The sequence below is a fragment of the Hyaena hyaena genome, unplaced genomic scaffold (assembly GCF_003009895.1).
Source record: "Hyaena hyaena isolate Hyena2069 unplaced genomic scaffold, ASM300989v1 scaffold_325, whole genome shotgun sequence".
NCBI classification, from domain to species: Eukaryota; Metazoa; Chordata; class Mammalia; order Carnivora; family Hyaenidae; genus Hyaena; species Hyaena hyaena.
The window spans coordinates 855,392-881,322 of record NW_024080957.1 but is presented as its reverse complement, the minus strand read 5'-3'; the positions used below and the strand labels follow the sequence as shown (position 1 = coordinate 881,322).

Genomic DNA, 25,931 nt, shown 5'->3' with positions numbered 1-25,931 from the left:
GAGAGAGAGAGAGAGGGAGGGGCTGAGAGACAAGGAGAGAGAGAATCCCAAGCAGGCTTTGCGCTGTAAGTACAAAGCACAATGCAGGGCTTGTACCTATGAACTGTGAGATCATGACCTGAGTCAAAATCAAGAGTCAGATGCTTAACTGACTGAGCCACTCAGGTGCCCAGATATATCATGATTTTAAAGAATATTAATGAGGACACCACAACCCCAGAGCACTGGCTAAAGATTTTAATCCAACCCAGCAACCCTCACTTAAAAAAACCTCCCAGTATGTCACTGAATTTTAGCTCACTAAAAGTTACATTTATATTTTTTTCCCCACAAAGCTGTCCTTAGGTGGGCAAAAGGGTTTACCACCATCCTCTCTTGAACATTTCATTACATTGAGAATTCTCTCACCATCTTCTGAATATAAAAAATTCTCTAATTTCTTCCATTTTTCTTCAAATATCTATCTTTTAAAATGTGTACATTAGGCTTTGTATATTTCCAGAGAAGCCCTGCAAGCATCCCAGTACTTTTCAGTCTCCAAATGATAATCTCTAAATCAAACTAGAGAAACAAAACAGAAAAAGCCAGCCCAATTCCACAAACCACCCCATCCCTGGGGTTCCCATGAACCCGCAGGCCCGACCCTAAGGCGTGTGACTCACCTCGCCTGCACTGTGGCTGCGTTGCCTGGTCAGGTGCTGCCGATGAACCAGCGCGCTTGTGGGTCTACTGCTCTGGAGTGGGAGCCGGGGGTCGATGAAAGTGGTGGTGCGGGAGTTGTGGTCGACAAAAAATGCCTAGGAAACAATCCCCTCAATCAGTAGTCCATTCGTGACACACCGTTGTCTTAGCTGCCCTCTCAATTGATGCATTCGGGAAAAGACCCACTTTTGACTTTTGAGTAATGATCTTTGCTCCATTGCCTTTTAGTTTTAATCTTTGGGGAACATTATGCCTGGTTTTAGGAAATACTCTAAGATAGTCATCAAAGATAGGATCTTAGAAAGGAGCCATATGAAAGGACATTTGGGCTTTTCTTTAAGCTCTTACTGCCATGCACAGATATTACAAAGTTCTTCTCACCTGAAACTTGACCATCATTGACTTCTCCTTTCCCTCTCCCATGCTGTCAGCCCCCGTCTCCCCACTTTCCCAAGGTAATGCCTTCTCTAGTTGCTTCATCCCGGCGCGATGACCATCCCATTGTTTCAGGGCTTTCTCTTACATATAATAAGTATTAATAGTCTCTCAGTTCTGGGGCGCCTGGGTGGCTTAGTCGGTTAAGCGTCCGACTTTCGCTTAGGTCATGATCTCGCGGTTCGTGGGTTCGAGCCCCGCGTCGGGCTCTGTGCTGACTGCCAGCTCAGAGCCTGGAGCCTGTTTCAGTCTGTGACTCCCTTTCTCTCTGACCCTCCCCTGCTCACGCTGTCTCTCTCTCCCGGAAATAAATAAAACATTAAAAAAAATTTAAAAAAAATAGTCTCTCAGTTCTTCCACATCTCTACAACTGCATTCCTTTAGCTGGCACCTCAGTAGCAGAATATTCTTTCTTACTGCTTTGATTACATCACTGCTCCAATCCAAAGCTTCCATTGGCTACCCAGTGCTTATCTAGGAAAAACATTCCAACTCTTTGGAGGTTTTCCCAAGACTTTAAAATCTCCTTCCCTTTTGCCATTCTAGTTTAACCGTTGATCACACACATCCTTACAAATTCTATCACCTACAATAACTTTCGGCAAGTCACTTAATTCCTCTGAGCTGTAGATTTCTTATAAAAACATGTCTCCTTCATTCATAATAAACATTTTCCCGCCTAACATGAAAGGAGGGAGGAGCCATGTTCTACCGTGTTTACTGCAGAATCCCTGATGACATGAAATCATGAATGAGCATAAACTGTTTCTTTGTGTTGTTTAATTCTGAAGCTCTATGCCAGTGCTATTTGTCATTATCATTAAGAGCCAAATGGCACAAGTCTTCAAAGTAAAATTCGCTCTAGGTAGTAACAAAGCCCATTATCCCAAGGACAATTAGAAAATGTAAGTTTTCCATGATCAGATAAAGTTAATTAAGTCATCAAGGTAAAAGAGATTATTAGAAGAGCCAGGAGACACTTTACCTGTAAGTCAAGTGTCAGAGCATGTGATATATGCCAAATAACCTCAGCAAAGAAGAACGGACTTCTTAAACTGATGGAGCTCAGTTAAAAAAGTACCTTAAAGACAAGGAATGAATACACCTAGGCAAATACCAGGTTGAGATGATATATTTATGTCTATAAAATGAAAAATCAATTACCTTCCCTTTCTGAAATAAAATGTTTCTGTATATACACAATCAGGAAACAGGCAGAACAATGTATAGGTAGCTCATAAACAGGAAAAAAATGTTTCTTTGTAATGAAATAACTTTAAGCAGTATATGTGCTAGAAAACAAAGCAGAGAAATATACAGAATGAGAACCTCTGCCAGTCCCTTCTTTTCATATCTGATTTCCAGGTACAAAGACTGAATTAGATGGAGGTCTTGCAGGAGATGACGTCAGCAGCCTCATCCCTAGGTGATGCTCTCTTTTTCCTAATGTGTCAGGTGGAAAACGTGTCTTCTCTGAACTTGTAAAAAAATAATACACCAATGATAAATTCTATATAGGCTTATATTGGCAGGTTCTGGTCCCAAATACTGGCCCCTGTGTGATTTGGGCTTCTAATATACTTGTACATCATTTCTGCCACTGTTCAAAGTGTCATAAAATAGAAATTAAATTATTTTTACAAATGGGTATTTCAAAATAATAGATACTGTAATCAGCCATGTATCTTTACTAAATTAAAGCTAAGTTTTTAATTACTAAATAATATAAGCCATGTTTTTTAAAGGGAAAATACAAAGAGAACTAAAATAGAATTGCCTATTTACTCTACCTAATTTCTTAGGAATGTTTTGAAGGGATGGGTAGCCATTTAGAGGTAACAATGATGCACTTATAATTATAAGGACAAATGGGTGTGTACATCTAGGTCAGCTGTGATTTACATGTAGTGTCACAGGATAATTTGATGTTAAGAGGCTTGTCTAAAACCAATTCTTTAAAGAATTATACTGTAAATGCCTTGAGGGTAAGGACTCTTTCTTACTCATCCTGCTATCCCCAGTATAACTGGGACTGCATCTAGGGGAATGTTGGGGGCTTGGAAAGTAAGAAATTGCCAAAAATTCTAACATGTGAGTTTCTTGACCAAAGTACAGAGACAACTCACAATGAACTAATCAAGTAATAAAAGTCACTTTCTTTTACATAAGCATAGAAATACTTAAAGATCCTTAAAAAAAAAAACAACACAAGGAGGTGTGTGTGTGTGTGTGTGTGTGTGTGTGTTAGGAAAATCGTGGAGAGCTAAAGAGTATAAAACCACAAATAGGAGTTCTTAAATCATCCCACTGTAGATATGAATAAACTACCAAGGTAAAACTTGAGAAGTGGGAGGCAAAGTAATAATTAAATGCTTGGGATCTAGAAAAAGACAAGCCTGGTTCTGAGAGCTAGCTCCACTACTTACTAGCAGCATAACTTTGGGCAAACTACTTAACTTTTTTAAGCCACAATTTCTTCTGTAAAATGAGGACAGTAACACTTACATCAAAGGACAGTTAAATGAGATGGTTCTCATAAATTTTTTAATATCATGCCTATGACTTCTTAAATGTTACTATTATTAGTACTAATAATAGGTTTTAACTTCTAAAACATTTTTCCCAGGATCATAATGTTTCTTGCTATATTCCATAAACAAAGCTCAAAAAAAAATGGAGAATCAATGCAACTACGTTTCCTGAGCTCCTTGCAGATTATGTGTGGCCCAGAATAAGTTCTGGTCAATGAGATGTAAACAAAGTGTCACATGATACTTCTGGGAAACCTCTTCATGATTTTTACAAACTCAACCCCTCCTTTTGTGCTTCACCTTTTCTGTTCCCTGAGATAAGGATGTAACTGCTGGAGCTCCAGCAGCCACACTGGGCCATAAAGATGAAAGAAAGATGGCTGAGCAGAAAACAGAAGGGGCCAGGGCTCTCACAAGTTAGGGAATCACCTTAAAAGCCTCAGACTGCGTACCTCTGAGCTCCTTTATATGAGTCAATAAAATCCTGTATATTAAACTTTGTATGGGTGTCTGTCACAATGCAGCGAAACCAAACCCTCCTCTGTAATGCAAAGGAAACATGGTCTTTCTAAAATTAAAAGCATAGAATACATAAACAGCAATCACCATTATAAATAAAGACTTTCACTAATTGGTAAATAATGATATTTCATTGTTGTTCACCATCAGTATACTTGGATAATAGTTCCTGATTTAAGTAAAATGTATAGTTCAGAATCTATAAAGCTGGGCCTTAAACTTACCTTTGTGTCCACTCTAAAGCCCAATGACCAGCGCCCCTTTCCCTTGTCTCCTTTTCTTGTATCTTTTTGTTTTCATTCTGCTTTCTGCTCCCTATCTTTTCCTTTTTATATTCTTCCCACTTGCCTCGCACCTCACATTGCACATGATGCTAGAAAGCATTTAAGTATTTATTGAATTAGGCTGGAAATAACAGCCACTCACAGTGCTGGGCCTCAACACTGTTTCAACCCTGAAAAAGGCTACTACTAATGTCAGTGAACTGTACATACGCTCCGTAATTTGCACCACTAACCCGTTGGAGGTACGGCTGTGGGTGGATGCTATTTGTATTCCACAAACGATTCGGTTTCAGAGTCAAATAGAACGTGCATATTGTTTACTCATGCTTTTTAACTCTGCCAAGTACTTGTGGAGAAAGATCTTGATTAAGACCTCTATCAAAATCACATTGGTAGAGCACTAACGGAATGCAGTGCAAAGAAACAATTACTTGGCATGCATTTTGATTCTGCCCACCCACTGTGTGGCCATGGATAGGTTTCCTTGGTGCTTTGCTATACCCACATAAAGGTGACCACTCAGGTCACAGCTGAGTTGTGAAAAATGTATTCTACTTTAAAATAGAGAGAAAAGCACAGAAAAATTACTGTGCAAGTTTTAGGTTTGCCATTTCTATTTGTGACACACAAATCAATTATGTCAGAAAAGTGGATCACTTTCCCACAGGATATCCTAAGTAGTTCAAGCCAGTAATGAAGTTGACCTAGTACCTTTTTTTTTTTTTTTATTTGGGTCACTTTTTATGTCACTGTTCTTGAATCGCCTGCCTTTATTTATGAAGGCATTTAACATGTATTATAAATCCTATGTGGATAAACAGCATGTTGAGAATGTAAACTACATGAAATAAAACAATTGTATCAAAAAAATGAGTCTTTTTCAGATTAGGCACAGAAAAGCAAATTTTGAACAACGTGGATTCCCTACTGTTAAGTTTTATTAAGGAAATTGACTCAAGCTTCACAGAACTGGACCAACTAAGACTAACAACACAGTCAAAAACTGAAAGGAATGCAAATACACAAACTCAAATCTCATTTGAAAAACTTCTTCCCTTTCACTGCTTCAGGGCATGGTCGAGTCAGGAAATATGGGCTGGTTGGAGCCAAGTGGTATTTTAGCGAGGCCAAACAAAATACACTTCTCTCTTTACACAACTCTTTCTTTTTACTTTTTTAAGCTTCTATTATTTTAAGAAAAGAAAAAGCCATCAGTATTTGTGAAGAAATACCAACCTCAGGCTCAACAAATCTAAGTTACAGAAGTTTGAAATTGTTTCCAGTTAACATTCTGCCAAACCAGGAATCCATATTAAAAGACAAACAAAAAGCACTTGTAACCCTGTTCCACAAAGAAGATTAGATCTTCTATCTTCTTCTAAAGAGCTATGGAAAAAGAAGCAGTTCAAGATGGTGGCACAGGAAGATCTTGAATCCACTTCCTCCCATAGACACAACAAATCTACAGCTACATACAAAACAATTCCTTCCCAAGAAAAAACGTGAGAACTGAACAGCTACTCCACAACAAAGGATAAAAGGGCCGCACTGAGATGCGCAGGAGAAGCAGAGATCTCAACAAAGACCCCACTCCCAGGGCAGCAACCATTGGGAGGGGTCTCACAGATATGGAAATCCTCCCTGAGGAGAGAGGGTTTTTGCCTCACCCAAACCCTTGGGACCTGCACTGGAGAGACAAACTCCCAAGACACCTGTATTGTTAACCAACAAGACTTACATCCAGAAAAACCATAGGGCTGGAGGGAACAGAGATTCTGCTCTTAAAAGGCTTGTGTGCAGGCTCACTTGCCCTGCCTGGGATCCAGCACAAAAACAGCAGTGTGGAAAGAGCCCAGATCATATGTGAAGATATCCATTTATTAATCTCAAAGCATCCGCCAGAAGGCAAAAACCTGTTGGGATTCCATCCAGGAATGGAGGTACTGGTGGGTGTCAATTTTGTACTCTCACTTTAATTTGCCAATCCCCATCCCCACCCCAGAGGCAGAGGTGGACGCCCTATTCCCTAACACTGTTACTGCTACTGGCCAGAGGCAGCAGGTGAGCACCCTAAGCCCTCTCATTGCTTTTGCAGGCCTGTCCCCTTCCCAGCTTCCCTCACACTTCCCCATAGCCAGTGGGGGATGGGCAGCCCAAACAGGGGATCCCCCCTGAGCACTGGGCACTGGTAGCCAGGAGGGATTGCATTTCTGAACCCCATGGAGCTGAAACAAATGGAGAGGCACCATGAGAGACAATCAAGAACTAGGGCAAGGTTAAATGACAAGGTTCATTGCCCACACAGGGATACCTTTCAATAAAGGAGAGGTAGCTATTTTGCCTAAAACATGGAAACAAACATAGTCACACAAAATGGAGAAACAGAGGAATATGTTCCCAATGAAAGGACAAGATAAAATTCCAGAAAAAAAAAAAAAAAAAAAAAAAAAAATGAAATGGAGAGAATTTACCTGATAAAGAATTCAAAGTAATGGTCAAAAGATGCTCACTGAATTTAGGAAAAAAGATGAACACTGAGAAAACTTCAATAAAGAGAGAGAAAATACCAAACAGCAGTCACAGAGCTGAAGAATACAATATCTGAACAATAACTGAATATGNCAATACCAGGAGAGGTAGCTATTTTGCCTAAAACATGGAAACAAACATAGAAAAAAAAAATAGAGAAACAGAGGAATATAAAAAAAAAAAAAAAAAAAAAAAAACAGAAAAAAAAAAAAAAAAAAAAAAAAACCTTAATGAAATGGAGAGAATTTACCTGATAAAGAATTCAAAGTAATGGTCAAAAGATGCTCACTGAATTTAGGAAAATTGATGAACACTGAGAAAACTTCAATAAAGAGAGAGAAAATACCAAACAGCAGTCACAGAGCTGAAGAATACAATATCTGAACAATAACTGAATATGATGACTGGAAATACATTAGAGGGGTTCAACTGCAGACAAGATAAAGCAGAAGAATTAGTGATTTGGAAGACAGGGGAGTGGGATTCACTCAAACAGAGCAGCAAAAAGAAAACAAAATTTTAAAAAAGTGAAGATAGTTTAAGGGACCTGTAAGGCAACATCAAGGAAAAATAACACTTGCATTTTAGGGAATCCCAGAAGGAGACAAGAGAGAGAAAGGGGCTGAAAACCATTTGAGGAAATAATTGTTGAAAATGTCCCTAATCCAGAGAATCTGAAAAGTAGCAAGAGAAAAACAACTTGTTACACAAAAGGGAACCCCCATAAGATAATCAGTAGATTTTTTCAGGAGAAACCTTGCCAATCAGAAGGGAGTGCTATGGTAAACTTAAAATGCTAAAAGGGAAAAACATCCAACCAAGAACACTCTATTTGGCAAGGCTATCATTCAGAATTGAAGGAGAGATAAAGAATTTACCAGACAAGCAAAAGCTAAAATTTATTGGTTATTTATTACCAATAAACTAGTTCTGCAAACTGAAAAGAAAGGGCACTAATTAGCAATAAGAAACCATACAACAGAAAGAACTCATTGATATATATAGCAAAGGAAGAGAATTAATCACTTATAAAGGTAGCATAAAGGTTAAAAGATAAAAGTAGTAAAATAACCATAACTATGATAATTAGTTTAAACATACATAAAAGATGCAAAATGTGACATCAAAAATGTAACATGTTTGGGTGGGGGGTGTCAAAACACAGTTTTAGAATGCATTCAAACTTAACTTGCTATGAACATAAAATACACTGTTATGTATGAAGGCTACTATATATGAGCTTTATTGTAACCACGAACTGAAAATCTATAGTAGATACACAAAATATCATGAGAAAGGAATCTAAGTATTACACTACAGAAAGCATTCAAACCACAAAGGGAGGAAGGCAAGAGACAGAAGAAAGAAACAGAGAGGAATTACAAAATAGCCAGAAAACAATAAACAAAATGGCAGTAAGTACACATCTATCAATAATTACTTTAAATGTAATAAACTAAATTCTCCAATCAAAAAACATAGAGTGGCTGAATGGATAAAACACACACACATACACACATACACACAAAACAAGACCTATGTATAAGTTGCCTGTAAGAGACTCACCTTAGATGAAAGGGAACACACAGACTGAAAGTGAAGGGATGAAAAAAGATGTTTCATGCAAATAGAACCCAAAGAAGCTGAGGTCGCTATACTTACATTGAACAAAATAGACTTTAAAACAAAGATTGCAATAAAAAACAAAGATGAGCATTACATAATAATAGAGGGGTCAATCCAAGAAGACATAGCATTTATAAATATTCATGTACTCAACACAGAAGCACCTAAAGCAAATATTAACAGACCTAAAGGGAGAAACTGACAGCAATACAGTACTAGTAGGAGACTTTAATACCCCAGTTACATCGATGGATAGATCATCTAGACAGAAAATCAACAAGGAAACACTGACCTTAAGTGGCACGACAGACCAGATGAACTTAATAGATATACATACAATATTCCACCCAAAAGTAGCAGAATACATATTCTTCTCAAATGCACATAAAACATTTTCCAGGATAGATCATGTGCTAGGCTACAAAACAATTCTCAATAAACTTAAGAAGACTGAAATTATATTAAGCACCTTTTCCAACCACAATAGTATGGAGCTAGATGTCAATTACAAAAAAAAAAAACTGAGAAAATCACAAATAATGGAGATCAAACAACATGCTGCTGAACAATCAGTGGGTCAATGAAGAAAGGAAAAGAGAAATTTAAAACTAACTTTAGATAAATGGAAATGGAAAAAAAATACCCAAATCAATGGATGCAGCAAAACCAGCTCTAAGAGGGAAGTTTATTGCAGTACAGGTCTGCTCCAAGACACAAGAAAAAAAATTAGTAAACAATATAACTGTACACCCCCAAAGAACCAGAAAAAGAACAAACAAACTTCAAAGTTAGTAGAAGGAAGGAAATAATGAAAATAAAAGAGGACATAAATGAAATAGAGACTAAAAAGACAACAGGAAAGATCTTAGTTTCACTAAGAGCTGTTGTTTTGAAAAGATAAAGTTGACATTTAACTAGACAATAGACTAGGAGAAAGAGAGGGCTCAAATAAATTAAATCAGAAATAAAAGAGGAGAAATCACAGCTGATATCAAAGAATACAAAAGAATTATAAAAGATAATTTGCGTGCTAGGACATTTTGCATGGACAATTGGACAATTGGACAACCTAGAAGAGATGGATAAATTCCTAGAAACAGGCAATCTTCCAAGACTGAATCATGAAGAAATAGAAAATAGGACTGGATCGATTATTGGTAAGGACATTGAATCAGTAAGCAAAAAACTTCCAAGAAACAAAAATCCAAGATCAAATGGCCTCATTGGTAAATTCTCCCAAACATTTGAAAAAGATTTAATACTACCCTTTCCAAGATCATCCAAAAAAATTGAAAAGGAAGGAACACTTCCCAAACTCATTTTATGAGGACAGCATTACCCAATAACCGAACCAGAAAAGGACACCACACAAAGAAAGTTACAGACCAATTCCCTGGAGACTACAGAGGTAAAATTCTTCAACAAAATATTAGCAAATCAAATTCTACAGTACTTCAAAAGAATCATATAACATGATCAAGGGGGAATTTATTCCAGCAATGCAAGAATGGTTCAAAATCTGAATTCAACCAATGTGATAGACCACATTAACAAAATGAAGGATAAAAATTATATGATCATCTCAATATATGCAGAAAATGCATCTGACAAAATTCAACATTTATTTATGATAAGAACTCTCAACAAAGTGAGTATAGATGAAATGCACTTCAGCATAGTAAAGTCCATGTATGACAAACCCACAGCCAACATTATACAAAGATGCCCACTCTGACCACTTTTATTCAACACAGTGTTGGAAATCTTAGCCAGAGTAATTAGGCAGGGGAGAAAAAGCATCTAAATTGGAAAGAAAGAAGTAAAAATATCATTATTTGCAGATTTCATAATTATATATATAGAAACTCTTAAAGACTCCACTAAAAAACTGTTAAAACTAATAAATAGATTGAGTAAAGTTGCAGGGTACAAAATCAATATATAGAAATCTGTTGCATTTTATACATTAACAACAAATTATCAAAAAGAGAAATTAAGAAAATAATCTCATTTACTATTGCATCAAAAAGAATAAAATACTTAGGAATAAATTTATCCAAGGAGGTAAAATATTTGTACATTGAAAACTAAAAAACACTGGTGAAAGAAACTGAAGAAGACACAAATAAATGGAAAGATATTCCATGCTCATGGATTAGAAAAATTAATATTGTAAAAATTCCTATACTACTCAAAGTAATCTATAGATTCAATGCAATCCCTATCAAAATTCCAATGGCAATTTTTCACAGAAATAGAACAAACAACTCTAAAATCTGGAACCACAAAAGATCCCAAATAAACAAAGCAATCTTAAGAATGAACAAAATTGAAATAAATCATACTCCCTAATTTCAAACTCTATTATCTATTACAAAGCTATAGTAATCAAAGCAGTATATAGTATTGGCATAAAAAGAGACACATGGATCAACAGACTAGAATAGAGAGCCCAGAAATAAACCAAAGCATAGATGATTAATTTGTGACAAAGGAGGCAAGAATATGCAATGGGAAAAGGATAATTTCTTCAATAAATGTCATTAGGAAAACCAGACAACCACATGCAAAACAATGAAACTGGACCACTATCTTACACCATTCACAAAAATTAATTCGAAATAGGTTAAAGACTTGAATGTAAGACCAGAAACTATAAAATTCCTAGAAAAACACATAGGCAATAAGTTTCCTAACATCATTCTTTTTTTTTTTTTTTTAATTTTTGACGTTTATTTATTATTGAGAGACAGAGAGAGATAGACCATGAACAGAGGAGGGTCAGAGAGATGGGGGGAGACAGAATCAGAGGCAGATTCCAGGCTCTGAGCTGTCAGCACAGAGCCTGACACGGGGCTCGAACTCACAAACCATAAGATCATGACCTGAGACGAAGTCGGATGCTTAACCGACTCAGCCACCTAGGTGCCCCTCCTACTATCATTCTTGTGATATCTTTTTGGATATGATTTCAGAAGTAATGACAGCAAAGGTGCATACACACACACACACACACACACACACACACACACACACACAAATGACACTACATCAAACTAAAAAGCTTCTGCACGTCAAAGAAAATCATCCATGAAATGAAAAGGCAACCTACTGAATGGGAGAACATATTTGCAAATCATGTATCCAATAAAGGGTTAATATCCAAAATATATAAAGAACTCATATGGCTCAATAACAAAAACAAAAACAATCTGATTAAAAAATGGGCAGAGGATCTAAATAGATAATTTTTTTCCAAAGAAGACATCCAGATGGCCAACATGCACATGAAAAGTAATTCAATATCACTAATCATCAGTGAAATACAAATCAAAACAACAGTGCGAAATCATTTCAACCAGTCAGAATGGCTAGTATCAAAAAGACAAGAAATAACAAATGCTGGTGAGGATATGTAGAAAACTATAAGCCTTGTGCACTGTTGATGGGAATGTAAATTGGCACAACCATTGTGGAAAACAATATGAAGTTTCCTCAGAAATTAAAAATAGTACCATATAAACCAGAAATTCCACTTCTGAGTATCTATCCAAAGAAAATGAAAACACTAACTCAAAAAGATATACATATCCCCATGTTTATTGTACCATTATTTACAGCAGCCAAATATGGAAACAATCTACATGTCCATTGACAAATGGATGGGTAAAGAAGATGTGGTATATATACAAGGAAAACAATAAAAGAACAATAATTTATAAGTAAGAAGCATTGCATACTAAATCTGTTCTTACTTCTGGCTTCTCAACTCTACAAAGTCTTAGAAATGCTCAAAAAACACTTAATTGTAACTACTTTAATTTTTATGAAGATCGTACTTAAATATTCTCTCCCTTCCAAAATATAAATCTCTTTTCAGCTCTTGGATCCCTCCTTAGTATTTATCTAATTATTAGGAAGAAACAGGCTATTATTTTCTCTGTATTATATCGCAACAGAATTCTTAGCAATAGGAGAAATGAAATGGCTGATGGATACAGTTTATTATAAGTAAAAAATAGTCATGCTAATGTTTTCCACCACTTGGTTCTCTAAGGAAGGAGTGATCCCAAATATTTCATGATATCTGTATTAGTCACAAAATAAGTTAAAGAAGGTTATTTTTGTTAAACTGCTATGATCAGACACCTAAAATCATGAGGAGACAAAATAGGAATCTATGGTGCTTGGGCTAGAGTTCTGGAAACAGCTGGTCAGTTAGCAGATGTGGATAAGTAAAATATCCCCAACACATTAGATATAAAATGTTAGCTAAAGGGTATTTTACACGTTGGGAGTGGTGGTATTTAGGTGTTGGAAATATATTAGGAGAACTGGCGATATGCTGGGATGGCATGTACCACCTCGTTGAGAGCTGATTGTGAGATTTTAGGGGAATATGCTGGCAGCCTGAAATTGGTTATAATGGGGGAATTCACCCCACAGAAAATGGCAAATTCTACAGATCAGCCTTTCTCCACAATTCCCCTGGAAAGCTGGTTTTTAAATATTTACCAGCACATCACTATAGAAGACTGAGGGCAGAGTTCTCCAAATCAGCTCATTTTAGGTGAAGCAGAAAGTCAATGCCATAAAAATTTTAACGAGCATACTATATTTTATAAAAAACATCCAGTGCAAGTCATGAAGATAACTTTAAAAATAAAAGACAAAGGCCATCTCCATATTTGGATAATTCCTTCAAGACTCCATGAGTCTAGCATTTTACTCAGAAATACACTCACAAAAGTAGTTTCTGGTCTTCTCTCTCATTCAAAAAGGTATACTGTCCCAGAAATATTCTTTCCCATTGCCTTCTATGTGTATTTATGTGATTTATTATTTATTCTAACACCTTTTTACCCCCTTAAAAATCAGCATGAGATCATTTAAAAACCACATGCTATTTACAAATTTAGAATTTAATTCCATCTCCACCTGGATTGCTCTATGACTTCCAGTTACTAAACCAGGTAACCACCACAAAAAGGTATTATTTCAAAGCAATTAAAGAGATGTGCCGCAAAAATAACAACTGTCAGGGCGCCTGGGTGGCTTAGTCGGTTAAGCGTCCGACTTTCGCTCAGGTCATGATCTCACACGGTTCGTGTGTTCGCGCCCCGCGTCGGGCTCTGTGCTGATGGCCAGCTCAGAGCCTGGAGCCTGTTTCAGTCTGTGACTCCCTCTCTCTCTGACCCTCCCCTGCTCACGCTGTCTCTCTCTCTCTCCTAGAAATAAATAAAACATTAAAAAAAATAAAAAAAATAAATAACAATTGTCATCATCAAACTAACAAAAAGCACATTTTTCAAAGGGTAGAACTTATCCTGCTAAGATATTTTAAGAATTCACTTGAGACTTCCAAATACTAAGTTGCATTTTACTCATTGAGATCAATCTGACCCAATAAATTGTGGCTGTCAGCTTCCTGTGGGACACAATCAAAATTTCTGTCATCACAGGGGCAACCTCTGCAGCCATAAAGGCTATTACAGTTTGGTAAAATGAGAAGTAGGCTCAAACTGTGGTAACTTTCACTGTACAAATATTTGTTCTCTTCTAAAAATCTATCCTTATAACCATAACTGCTACTTGCCATGGTCATCTAAGTTGGTTATTTGGACCAATCTGCTACTCAAACTCCCAATCTGACATCCAAAGTCACAAAGCTCTAGAGTTACCAAGCTTGGATACAGAAATGGAAGTCAATTTTAGCTGGGAGATATAGCATATGATTTTTGTAGGAAAAAAAACACAAGAAAATATGGGAAAAGACATTTCACCTTAAGGAAAAAGATGGTTAGCATTTTAGATTTTTATTTAAAAAAAGGAAGTTTATGATATATTACTTTTAAAGTTCCAAGTTTCTTAGTATTTCAATTTAAGCCCATGTAGAATAATCTGGGTAAAACTCTTTGGGTTATACTGTTTGTGAGTACAAAGCCAAAAGGGAGGGGAAAAAAAGTTATTCCATATTTAACATCTGGAAGGGAATCAAATAATAACATTCTTTTCTAAAAATTAAACCAAATGGTAAGCTCATTGTGTGAACTTAAGAAATAATAAGCGGAGTGCCTGGGGTGGCTTAGTCAGTGGAGTGAATGACTTGATTTTAGCTCAAGCCATGATCTCGAGGCTTGTGAGATTGAGCCCCTCTCAGGCTCTGTGTTGATAGTGCAGAGCCTGCCTGGGACTCTCCACCACTCCCCTGTCTCTCCCCTATTCACATGCTCTCTTTCTCAAAATAAATAAAAGAACATTAGAACAAGGAAATAATAACTTTTATGGTATTTTTCTAACTACCCATGCCATTTTGCCTCTTTCTCTCTGTTACTCTTAATTCTCTGCAATAGAGATTCTACTGACAATACTCCACTGACATGGGTCTGTGATGGTTCACTTTATATGTCAGTTTTACTGGGCCACCAGGACCCAGACTTTTGGCCAAACACTTTAGGATGTGTCTGTGAATATTTCTGGATCAAATTAACATGTGATTCAGCAGACAGAGTTAAGCATATTGCCCTCCCTAATGTAGGCAGACCTCATTCTCAACTGAAAAACTCAAACAGAACAAAAAGCTGAGAAGAGGTAAATCCATCTGCCTGTTTGAATTGGGATATTGGTGTTTTCTTGGCTTTAAAATTCAGGCTGAAACAGGCTCTTTTTGGGTCTCAAGCCTGTCAGGTTTTGGATTAGAACTTATACCATTAGCTCTCGTTTGTGTCTGTGTGTGACACACACACACAGAGACAGAGAGAGAGAGAGAGAGAGAGAGAGAGAGATCAACCAACCAGAATGACCACAACACACAATAATCATGGTAGACAAAGACATGGCTCTGGGTTGTTTTAAGATAGGAGCAAACATCTGAAGGCGGACTACCCTTCAGTGGTCATGGACAACCTGGACAACAAAAAACAATAGCAAAAGGAAGTGTACTTTGAAAAAACCATTCTATTGGACCATCATGGGTACAGAAAATCAGCAGTACGTTAAGAGGAGGAATGGGACACTATACTAATCCTACAGTATTTTCTTTATAAAACCACTGTATATTTCCGATGAGAGCAAGGATTTGGCCATTAACAACAAATCTTTATCATTTTCATAAAATTCTAAATTGATGAAACTCTCAGTTATTTCCAGCCCCAGGAGCTGGAAAGGACAGGTTACTAATCCTCACTTTAGAGAAAACAGGTTCACAGAGGTCAGATCAGATAGTGATGGATCCAGAAATCCTGACCCCCCTGCAACAGCATTTGCTCAAATTCATCAAATTAACAATGGGAATAATGAGAGAAAGAGAAGGGAAAGAGGGGGGAGAGGAAGGGAGAGGAGAGAGACAAGAGAGAGAGAGATAGAGAGAGAGAGAGAGAGAGAGAGAGAGAGAAGGAAACAGAGTGAGTTAGTTAATTCTTAGGTTGAATAGCATTTGGTTTTTCTTATTAAAGTGTATATTTATCTTCCATATATATTATCCCCATGAGCACATACTAATGATCAAACGCAGCCAAGAACCAGAAGCATTTTAAACAAGTCACATTTTAATACTACTGAGGCATATTTCTTGCAAAACTATAAAACATTTATATTGATACTGTATCCAGATCCCAAATTACCCTTGGCTTTCACACTCCTGAGAGTATATAAAAATTTAAGAATTATAAGAAGCAAGCAGAATTTTGTTTTATATATTGGCCCGCTTTCTGTGTTTATGTTTCATTTCAAAATGAGGCAAGTCAAAATGTGTTCTATATGTTAGGTGAAAATCCTAGGCCTTGGATCCAACAAATAAACACAGATGTTGATCACAGTTTCATAAGGATGATCCTGCATAAAATAAAACTTGGCTTGGTTGCCAGTCCCACCATTACAGAATCAAAATAATTAAGGAAATCAAGTAATGGAACAAAATACTGATTAAAACACACAGTATAATTTTGAACAAGAGACACTTCCGAATGGAATTAAAAGCAGAAAGAAAAACATTACATATTTGATGTCAAATCCAGTTTTTGAACCATATTGTCTCAACTTCAAATCTAAAGAATCAAGTTTTTATAGAATCTAGACCTCAAAAGGGAATCTTGGCCTGGCTCTAATCCAACCCATTATTATTTTTTAAAACATTTTTACTGAAATATAATTCATATACATACAATTACTTCATCAATTTGAAGTTTACAGGTCACTGTTTTTTAGTAGATACACTGGATTGTGCAACCATCACCATAATCTTACAACACTTTCTCCCCACAAAAGAAACCCATACCCAGTAGCATCCACTTCCCATTGCACCTCCAACTCCAGAAAACCACCAATCCACTTTCTATCTCTGTAGATTTGCCTATTCTGCTCATCTCATATAAATGGAATCATAGAATATATGATCTTTTGTGAGTTTCTTTCACTTTGACAGCAAACATTCCCAAGGCTTACCCATGTTGTATCATTCATTCATTCCTTTGTATTGTCAAATAATATTCCATTGTATGAATATACCACATGTATTTACCCATTTATCAGTTGATGGGCATCTGGGTTGTTTCCATCCTTTGGCTATTATAAATAATGCTACTATGAGACATCTGTGTACAAGTTTTATGGAAGGAAGTGTATTTTAATTTCTCTTGGGTGTATATAATTGTGGAATTTCTGGATCATGTGGCAACTCTTTGCACAACATTTTTTTAAGAAACTGTCAAACTGTTTCCAAGGTGGCTGTATTGTTGTACATTCCCACCAGCAGTGTATGAGGGTTCCAATTCTCCACATCCTTGCCAACATTTATTATTTTCTAAATTTATCTTTTGATGGCCTATCAAGTGGGTCTGTAGTGGTGTCTCTTTGTAGTTCTGATTTTCACTTTCGTAACAATTAATGACATCAATGAGAAAGAATAGTCTTTTCAATAAATGATGATGGGACCTAGATGTTCACAGGCAAAAAATGAAATTGAACCCTTGACCTCACACCATACAAAAAATTAACTCAAAATGGATCCTAGACCTAAATGTAAGAGCTAAAACTATTATACTCTTAGAAGAAAACACAGGAGTAAATTTTTGTGATCTTGGGTTAGGTAATGTTTTCTCAGATACAACAACAAAAGCATGAGCAACAATGACAAAAAATACAAATAAACTGGACTTCATCAAAATTTAAAATTTTGTATTGTGAATACCATCAAGACAGTGAAAGGACAGCTCAAAGAACAAAAGAAAATATTTGCAAAGCATATATCTGATAAGGGACTAGTATTCAGAATATATTCTTCAAAGAACTCGTACAATTCAATAATACAAAGATAAATAATCCAATTAAAATGGGCAAAGAATTTGAATATATATTTTTCCAAAGAAGATATACAAATGACCACTAAGCACATGAAAAATGTGTATGTAAAGATAAGGAAACTCAGATCCAGTAAATATAAATGACATACTTCAAGTTAGTCAGGTGGTTAGTGGCCAGTGAGGTCTAGACTAATCTTTTATAGAAAAACTGTTACAGGGGCACCTGGGTGGCTCAGTTGGTTAAGCGTCCGACTTCAGCTCAGGTCATGATCTCATGGCTCCTGGGTTCGAGCCCCGCGCCGGGCTCTGTGCTGACTGCCAGCTCAGAGCCTGGAGCCTGTTTCGGATTCTGTATCTCCCTCTCTTTCTGACCCTTGCCTGCTCACGCTGTCTCTCTCTCTCTCTCTCTCTCAGTAATAAATAAAACATTAAAAAACTAAAAAAAAAAAGAAAAAGAAAAAGAAAAACTGTTACAGGTCTTGAATACAGAAAGACATGGGTCTGTATCCAAGAGTTTACTTACACACCTAATCTCTTTGAGCCTTAGTTCCTTCATCTATAGTAAAACCTATTCCACAGGGTTACTGTGAAAGTTAAATGAGGTAATATAATATCCCTAACATAGAGTCTTGCATCTAATATTTCATTATCCTGTGTACCCTTAGCATAAGAAATCAATGGTATTTAAGCATGAAGCCATGTATGTCTCTGGTGGTATGTCCTCTGCTAGAATACCTGTGACCTAATCAGGACATACATATAGGTCTCAGCCTTGAAGGATACTGGTAACCCCAGCCTTTGGCCTTGAACCTTCAATAAGGGATCTCTCATTTCCAAAGACAATCCATCCCAGTAGAGAACAGTAGTTAAGTCACAGTGCTAGCGTTTGACTCCTGGATTCCTCACTTGCTTTCCAAGATTATACACATTATTTACCATCCCTAAATTTCAGTAAAATGTGGATGATGATGATAATAATAATAATAGCCACCTCATAAATTGCCATGAAGTGCAAATAAGATAATCCACACGAGAGTACCTAGTACAGTGCCTGACACGTGGTGTGAGCTTAATAAATGCAGGTATCATTGTTATCAGTGTCACTGTCATCATTACCACTGTCACTACTATCACCATCATCATTATCTCACCTCACAAGCCTGGTATTGTTTTTATTCTTTAATTAATAATTGATTAAACAATATTTTACTTCGGGGCGCCTGGGTGGCTTAGTCGGTTAAGCGTCCGACTTTCGCTTAGGTCATGATCTCGCGGTTCGTGGGTTCGAGCCCGGCGTCAGGCCCTGTGCTGACTGCCAGCTCAGAGGCTGGAGCCTGTTTCAGTCTGTGACTCCCTCTCTCTGACCCTTCCCTGCTCAGGCTGTCTCTCTCTCTCTCCTAGAAATAAATAAAACATTAAAAAAAATTAAAAAAAAAACAAACAATATTTTACTTCTATTCTTTTCTGTGAGTCAAGGACAGGATTCACCCTTGAACTTCCCAAAAGAGCATACCAGATCTAGAATCCTATGAATTTCACCCAATTCAAATCCTTGGCCTTGAGTAATTAGAAAAAAGTCTCTCCCCAAATTGAAGACTGTTAGAGTGCAGTATATGCACAATCACCACCTTGTTTAAACAACATTGTGAAAGATCCAAGGCAACACAGGCATAAAGAGATGTCAAATGGGGCAAATCTAGAAGCTATTTCTGGTGAAAGCACAGAAAGAGGAAGTGGGGAGGGCGTCTTCATCTGTCCAAAGCGGAAGTTACTATAAACTGGGAAACTACAGGTGACAAGTTTCATTCATACATCAAACTTGTTTTGAGAGCCTTCTGTGTAAAGGGCACTGAAGTGGAAGAGAGGGTAATTAAAAATAAATACAAGAACCCTCAAGAAAGGGATCATCTGCCTGGGGAGATAAAACATGTTAATGACTATACCACGAGACAGATGCAGATGTCATGAAAATAATACAAGGGAAATAATGCTGGGATACAAGAAAGGACTGATCACTTATACCCAGATTGCAAAGAGCAGCTCACACTATATGCTGTCCTTCAGTGATGCATCTGAAAGCCCCCACGTCCTCAACGGTGGTAGGAAATGCTATGGCCCCTTCTACTACCTTTATTATGATTGTTAGAAGACATCCATTCTCCCTACTCACTGGTGAAAGGATGAATAAGAGCACAGACTCGGAAGCTGAACTGCCTGTGTTCAAATTCAGTTCAATTGCTTATTAATTGTGGGACCTTGGTCAGTTCACTTGACCATGCTCTGCCTTAGTTTCCATGTCTTTAAAATATGGATGAAAACAGCAGCTATCTACAAGGCTCCTATGAGCGTGAAAGGAACTAACCTAAGTGCTTACGACAGTGTCTAGCACATAGTCAACACTACATACTACCTAATGCTACACTGCTACCTTTCATTGCCATCACAGGGGCATGTATATATGAGGCATTCAGAAGGATGTGAGTATGTGCTGAATGACCAGAAACAAAAACACGAAAAGAAAATATTGCACTTGAGAAGAGAAGATGGAGCCATATTTTATGTCTGAAGAGCTAAATTTGAGAACACTCCCCTTAAGAAGCACTTCCTTTCATGTAGATGAGAATTTGGATACCCTATTCCTTGTCAATTCTAAAGACCAGTAATCCCTGTGGGAAAATAATTTTGCAATATTTAATAATTTTTTTATATTAAGTGGGGGAAAAGTTTACTCCCTTTAAATGTTCTGGAAGCCAAGCAATTCATTAAAAAGGGGGACTAGAGGGGTGCCTGGGTGGCTCAGTCGGTTAAGTGTCCGACTTCAGCTCAGGTCATGATCTCACAGTTCGTGGGTTCGAGCCCTGCATCAGGTTCTATGCTGACAATTCAGAGCCTGGATCCTGTTTCTGATTCCATGTCTCCCTCTCTCTCTGCCCTGCTCCTGCTTGTACTCTGTCTCTCTCTGTTTCAAAAACAAATAAACATTAAAAAAATATTTAAAAAAAATTAAAAAAACAAAAAGGGAGACTAGAGTGTATTATGTTCAGTGAAGTACGTCAGTCAGAGAAAGAAAAATACCATATGATTTCACTCACATGTGGAATTTAAGAAACAGAACAAATGAACATATGGAAAGGAAAGGAAAAATAAAATAAGATAAAAACAGAGAGAGGGGCAAACCATGGAAGACTCTTAATGATAGAGAATAAACTGAGGGTTTCTGGAGGGGAGGTGTGTGGGGCATGGGCTAAATGGGTGATGGGCATTAAGGAGGGCACTTGTTGGGATGAGCACTGGGTGTTATCTGTAAGTGATGAATCACTAAATTCCACTCTTGAAACCAATACTACAATATATGTAGTGTAGCACTTAATAAATCTTGGGGAAAAACAGGAGAGGTCCTAAAATTTCAGGCCTAGCCAAAAACCTATTAACTGCCTTGAAGGATAAGAGCTATGATATCGAAAATGCACTCAAACACAGTGCAGCCAAACATCTCCCAAATGTTCTCTGAAGTTATTTTAGTCCACTAGAAGCCAGACATTTATAAAAGAAGGTGGGAGGAATTAGGGAGATATGCCTGCTTCAGGTAAGGTGTCCAACGTAACTCAAAATTAAAGTCCTACTGCACAAAGCAGAGCTATCAGGCTAATGTGAAAAGCTTTCAGGCCTGTCTGATAATCCGTTTTGTCCACAAGGCTGAGGGTCTTTCTTTTTCACGCCCATCAGCTTCCATATGCAAAGCCCCCAGTAGACTGTGGCCACTGAGAAGAGAAGATGGAGCCCATACTCAAGGTTCTTTTTTTTTTTTTAATGTTTTTTTAAATTTATTTCTAGGAGAGAGAGAGAGAGAGCGTGAGCAGGGGAGGGTCAGAGAGAGAGGGAATCACAGACTCTGAAACAGGCTCCAGGCTCTGAGCTGGCAGTCAGCACAGAGCCCGACGCAGGGCTCGAACCCACAAACCGCGAGATCATGACCCAAGCAAAAGTCGGACGCTCAACCGACTAAGCCACGCAGGCGCCCCTCAAGGTTCTTTACAATTCCTACAATTTTATGTTGAAATTCCCAAATAGGTCCATAACCTTCAGGGAATAAAATGCATAGTTGCATGACCCACATAGCTAAGATAATGTTTACCTCTGTTTAACTATAGAAACTTTTATAAAAACTATGAGACAGAACTTGTTCTTAAGAATACATCATAACTCTTTTCAAACTTTTCTCAAGGTCCAGGGATTATTACTAAGCAGCTCTCTCCTGAAGTGTGTCTGGCGAGTTATGACTGGCAGGAAGGGGCGGCCCCACTATGCACACACAAGTTCCTGATCTCCTTTAGTGAAGGATACAAAATGACTTAGCAAGTTAAGTCTTAGATAGAAATACATAGTAGCATTATCTAAACTTGGGCTTTCCCTGGAGCCATGGCTCTCTAATGAATGTAACTCCTCATGACACAGGGGACATCTTGTTCAAGCTGAGCATAGATCTGAGTTCCTGATGTGGTACTGCTCTTTTATACCCAGATATAAACACCATCAGTATTTTCCAAAGTCTTTACTTGGACAATCTATGCTCTTCCATTCAGTAGAATGTTTAGTAACACTAGGCTCTTAGGCTGCTGAACCAAACCTAGCACCAGCAATGTGACTTCTTCTCTGGGAGAAGAGAATACAGAAAATGCCAGGTGGCCCTGCTTCCTGCTTCCCAGGTCCTGGAAAGGCTTCCCTGCCAGGGAAATAATCACAAATCCATTGTCTTTCATCTAGTCTAAATTTCATGCTTGAGACTTCTAATCTTCTCTTGGCTGGGAATGATAGGGTTATTTTTTAAATTTCTAGAAATCAAGTCAATAGTTTCAATGAGTCTGAGGGCTCCTCCCATGCATTAAAATACATGGTCTTAGGGGCGCCTGGGTGGCTTAGTCGGTTAAACGTCTGACTTTCACTTAGGTCATGATCTCGCAGTTCGTGGGTTTGAGCCCCACGTCGGGCTCTGTGCTGACTGCCAGCTCAGAGTCTGGAGCTTGTTTCAGTCTGTGACTCCCTCTCTCTCTAACCCTCCCCTGCTCTCTCTCTCTCTCCTAGAAATAAATAAAACATTAAAAAAAAAATACATGGTCTTTGTAACATCTTTTTGGACTGGTTATAAGTTCTCAGATAAGCTAGCTGGAAGCTGAGTTCAAGTGAACAAGATGGTACCGTGGTATTGTTGCTAGAGGGTACCTTGCGGGAGGATGGTATTTATTGAGTACCTTAAACATTTCATTTGCTTTGAATGCTCTTTCCTTTATATGGTTTAGTCCTCACTTTGTTTGGATCTCTGTTCACATACAGCCTTACCTGTGAGGCATTCCCTGGCCATCCTGTAAAATATAATTCTCCACTCCTGTCTTTCTCTAGACTCCACCCTGATTTTTTTAAATCACAGCATTAATCAACACTTGGCATGCTATTTGTTTATTTCTGTCTCTTTCCAGAAGAATGGCAGTCCGGTGAAATAGCTGGCTTACCTGCTTTGCATAGGTCCTCTATTAATACTCGTTGAATGAATGAAAGAAGCATGGTTAAATACTTTAAATATCATGTCATTTTAATCCTCTCCATCCTTCAAGTCTTTTTACAGACAGGGAAACTGAGGCTGGTTACTCAATACATGGAGAGCATATGTGGTTAAGAGCATGAACCCTTGCACCAAACTGCCTGGGTTAGAGCACAGTTTGACCACTTGCCCTCTCTGACACTGGGCAAGTCACCAAACCATTCTGGACCAGAGGCTTCTTATCTGTGAGTGGCAATAATAATAGTCATTGGCTTATGCAGTTGTTGTAAGGAGCTTAAATATATCTTAAACAGTTCATGGATCATAGAAGGTACTAAACCAGAGTTGAATAAATACAATCTTAGCTGAGAAACACACCTTAAAAAAAATAACTAACTTTCTCATTCTGCTTCTTACTTACAACAACTTCCTGATCATAACCCAGCTTTCTGATTCATCTACCTATAAAGAGAGTACAGAAGTGGTTACTCTGGCCTGTGTGACACAGTTATGCATTTCTCATCATCAATGAACTAATCCATGAGTCTTGTTTCATATAACAAAATCAGGGTTCTAAACCAACATCACTGAGCCACAGAGACACCGTGTGTAGTTGCTTACTGACTTCCTAGCCACCTTCTGCAAACAATACCACGACTTTTAAATAAACTATCCATAACACAAGCTGTGTAACTAAGGACAAGGAAGTGTCAGTGCCTAAGAAATCTTCTCTCTGAGCAGCAGAAAATGGAGATTAAAGGTAGAAGAATATCTAAGCAAAAGGGAGTATTTTGCCAAACAAATGTGCTCACACCTGTCTGCTCCACACACTATTTCAGGCCAGTGTATAACTGCTTGTAGTAACAACCTGTTAGTCCAGGTATCACCGGAACCTGGACGTGGAAGGTTTCCCCTCAAAGGCTTTCAGCCCTCCCTTAACAGCAGAGCCACAAGCACCTGGCAGTCACTCGGCAGCTTCCACACAGCAACTCCCCCACGGTACCTTGCCCTGATGATCGTGTTTCATTTCCCAGCCCCTGGGCAGCTCCAGCTGTTTGTTGGCGAACATATTGAGGAATCCCACAAGATCTCGGTTATGCTGGTAGCGTTCAAAGTGGTGGGTGTCCCGCCGGACTTTGGTGATCATGTGCTTCAAACACGTATTGTTTGTAAACATGCGGTAGGCACTCTGGAGGAAAGATTAGAGAACCCATGTTAACCGGCTTGGGACCCACAAAAGGAACACACATGCTACTCAATGGCACATATAGTCTTCCAGTGGGCATATCAGCTTCAACGTAACTCTGGACCCACGCATGGAAACAGCAGGCTGAGTAGAATACTTTGATGAAAATAAACTGGAACACTACAGAAAGCAAGATATCTTCACTGATGAGGTCTCATTTTCTGAAGAACAAGAATGTTGTGGAGTCCCATTCTACGGGGGATGTTAGATCCTAAAGTTGGTCTTAGACAAAGAGCACACAGTCAAAGACACATCACGTCAGACACAAATATACTGCCTCACAGCCCCAAAAGAACCAGTTTTTCCTCTAGCACCGGAAGAGATCACTGGTCTCTGGGTGAGTGCCAGATGAAGCAGCTGGCATACTCTTAGCAGCCAAGTTGTATGGGAAAATGCTTGGCCACAGATTTGAATACTAGGAGTACATGCAACGGGCTGAGTTGCAATCACCGAGAGTCAAATTCAACTGAGACCACAACAGATAAAAGTTTTTCATCTTACACCTTCTTCGAGGCAAAATCTTAGGGAAAAGAATGGCAGGCTGAACTGCCTGGGTTGTGTACATATTTTTTCTTTCTCTATTTTTTTCTATGTGTGTGTGTGTATACATATATGGCTGAATTTATACAGTTGAAACACATGTTTAATAAACTCCACCATAAAACCACACACAAAAAAGTGATTGTTTTGTGAAAAATGCCATATTCTTCAACTCTATGATACTTAAACAAGACTCCAAAAATTGACCATAACCCATGGCTATCAACATATAAGTCAGTCAACAAAGATTCATTGCATAATATCATATGCCAAGAAGTAGAAAAGGAATAACCGTATGGTGGAATTTCCTTTAATTATCAGACAGAAGAATATATTCATGAAATTAACAAGGTTGTGAGTGACTTACTCTGGAATTCTATTCTTCTCAGATAGATTCAAAGGATTCTTCTTACCTTTGGTATCCCAGGGTCACTAGATTGAATCTGGAGGCCTCCAGGCCTTACTTCATGGGTTCTATTATTTATCTCAGACTAAGATAGACCAAAACAAACCCAAAAGAAACCAGAATCTCTGGAAATAATTTCATTTTAATGAACATTTACTGCCTTTGCTATGTCCAGTACCACGGTAGCTACTGAGGATAAAAGATGAATGACAGTGAGGTCAGTTAATATTGTTCCTGTCCATCCAGGATCCCTCAAGATGTGTCATGATCCACTGAAA

The 25,931-nt window shown here is 38.0% G+C and overlaps 1 protein-coding gene across 1 annotated transcript in view; it reads right to left on the bottom strand.

Moving 5' to 3' along the window:
• Positions 1 to 25,931, bottom strand: part of HECW2 (HECT, C2 and WW domain containing E3 ubiquitin protein ligase 2) — a 232,044-nt gene that overhangs the window by 75,031 nt on the left and 131,082 nt on the right. The window contains exons 13-14 of the mRNA XM_039248971.1: positions 24,465 to 24,650; positions 663 to 797 (exon numbers count right to left, since the gene is read on the bottom strand). Of these exons, the coding sequence (XP_039104902.1) occupies positions 663 to 797; positions 24,465 to 24,650 (321 nt within the window). The remainder of the gene's footprint in view (positions 1 to 662; positions 798 to 24,464; positions 24,651 to 25,931) is intronic.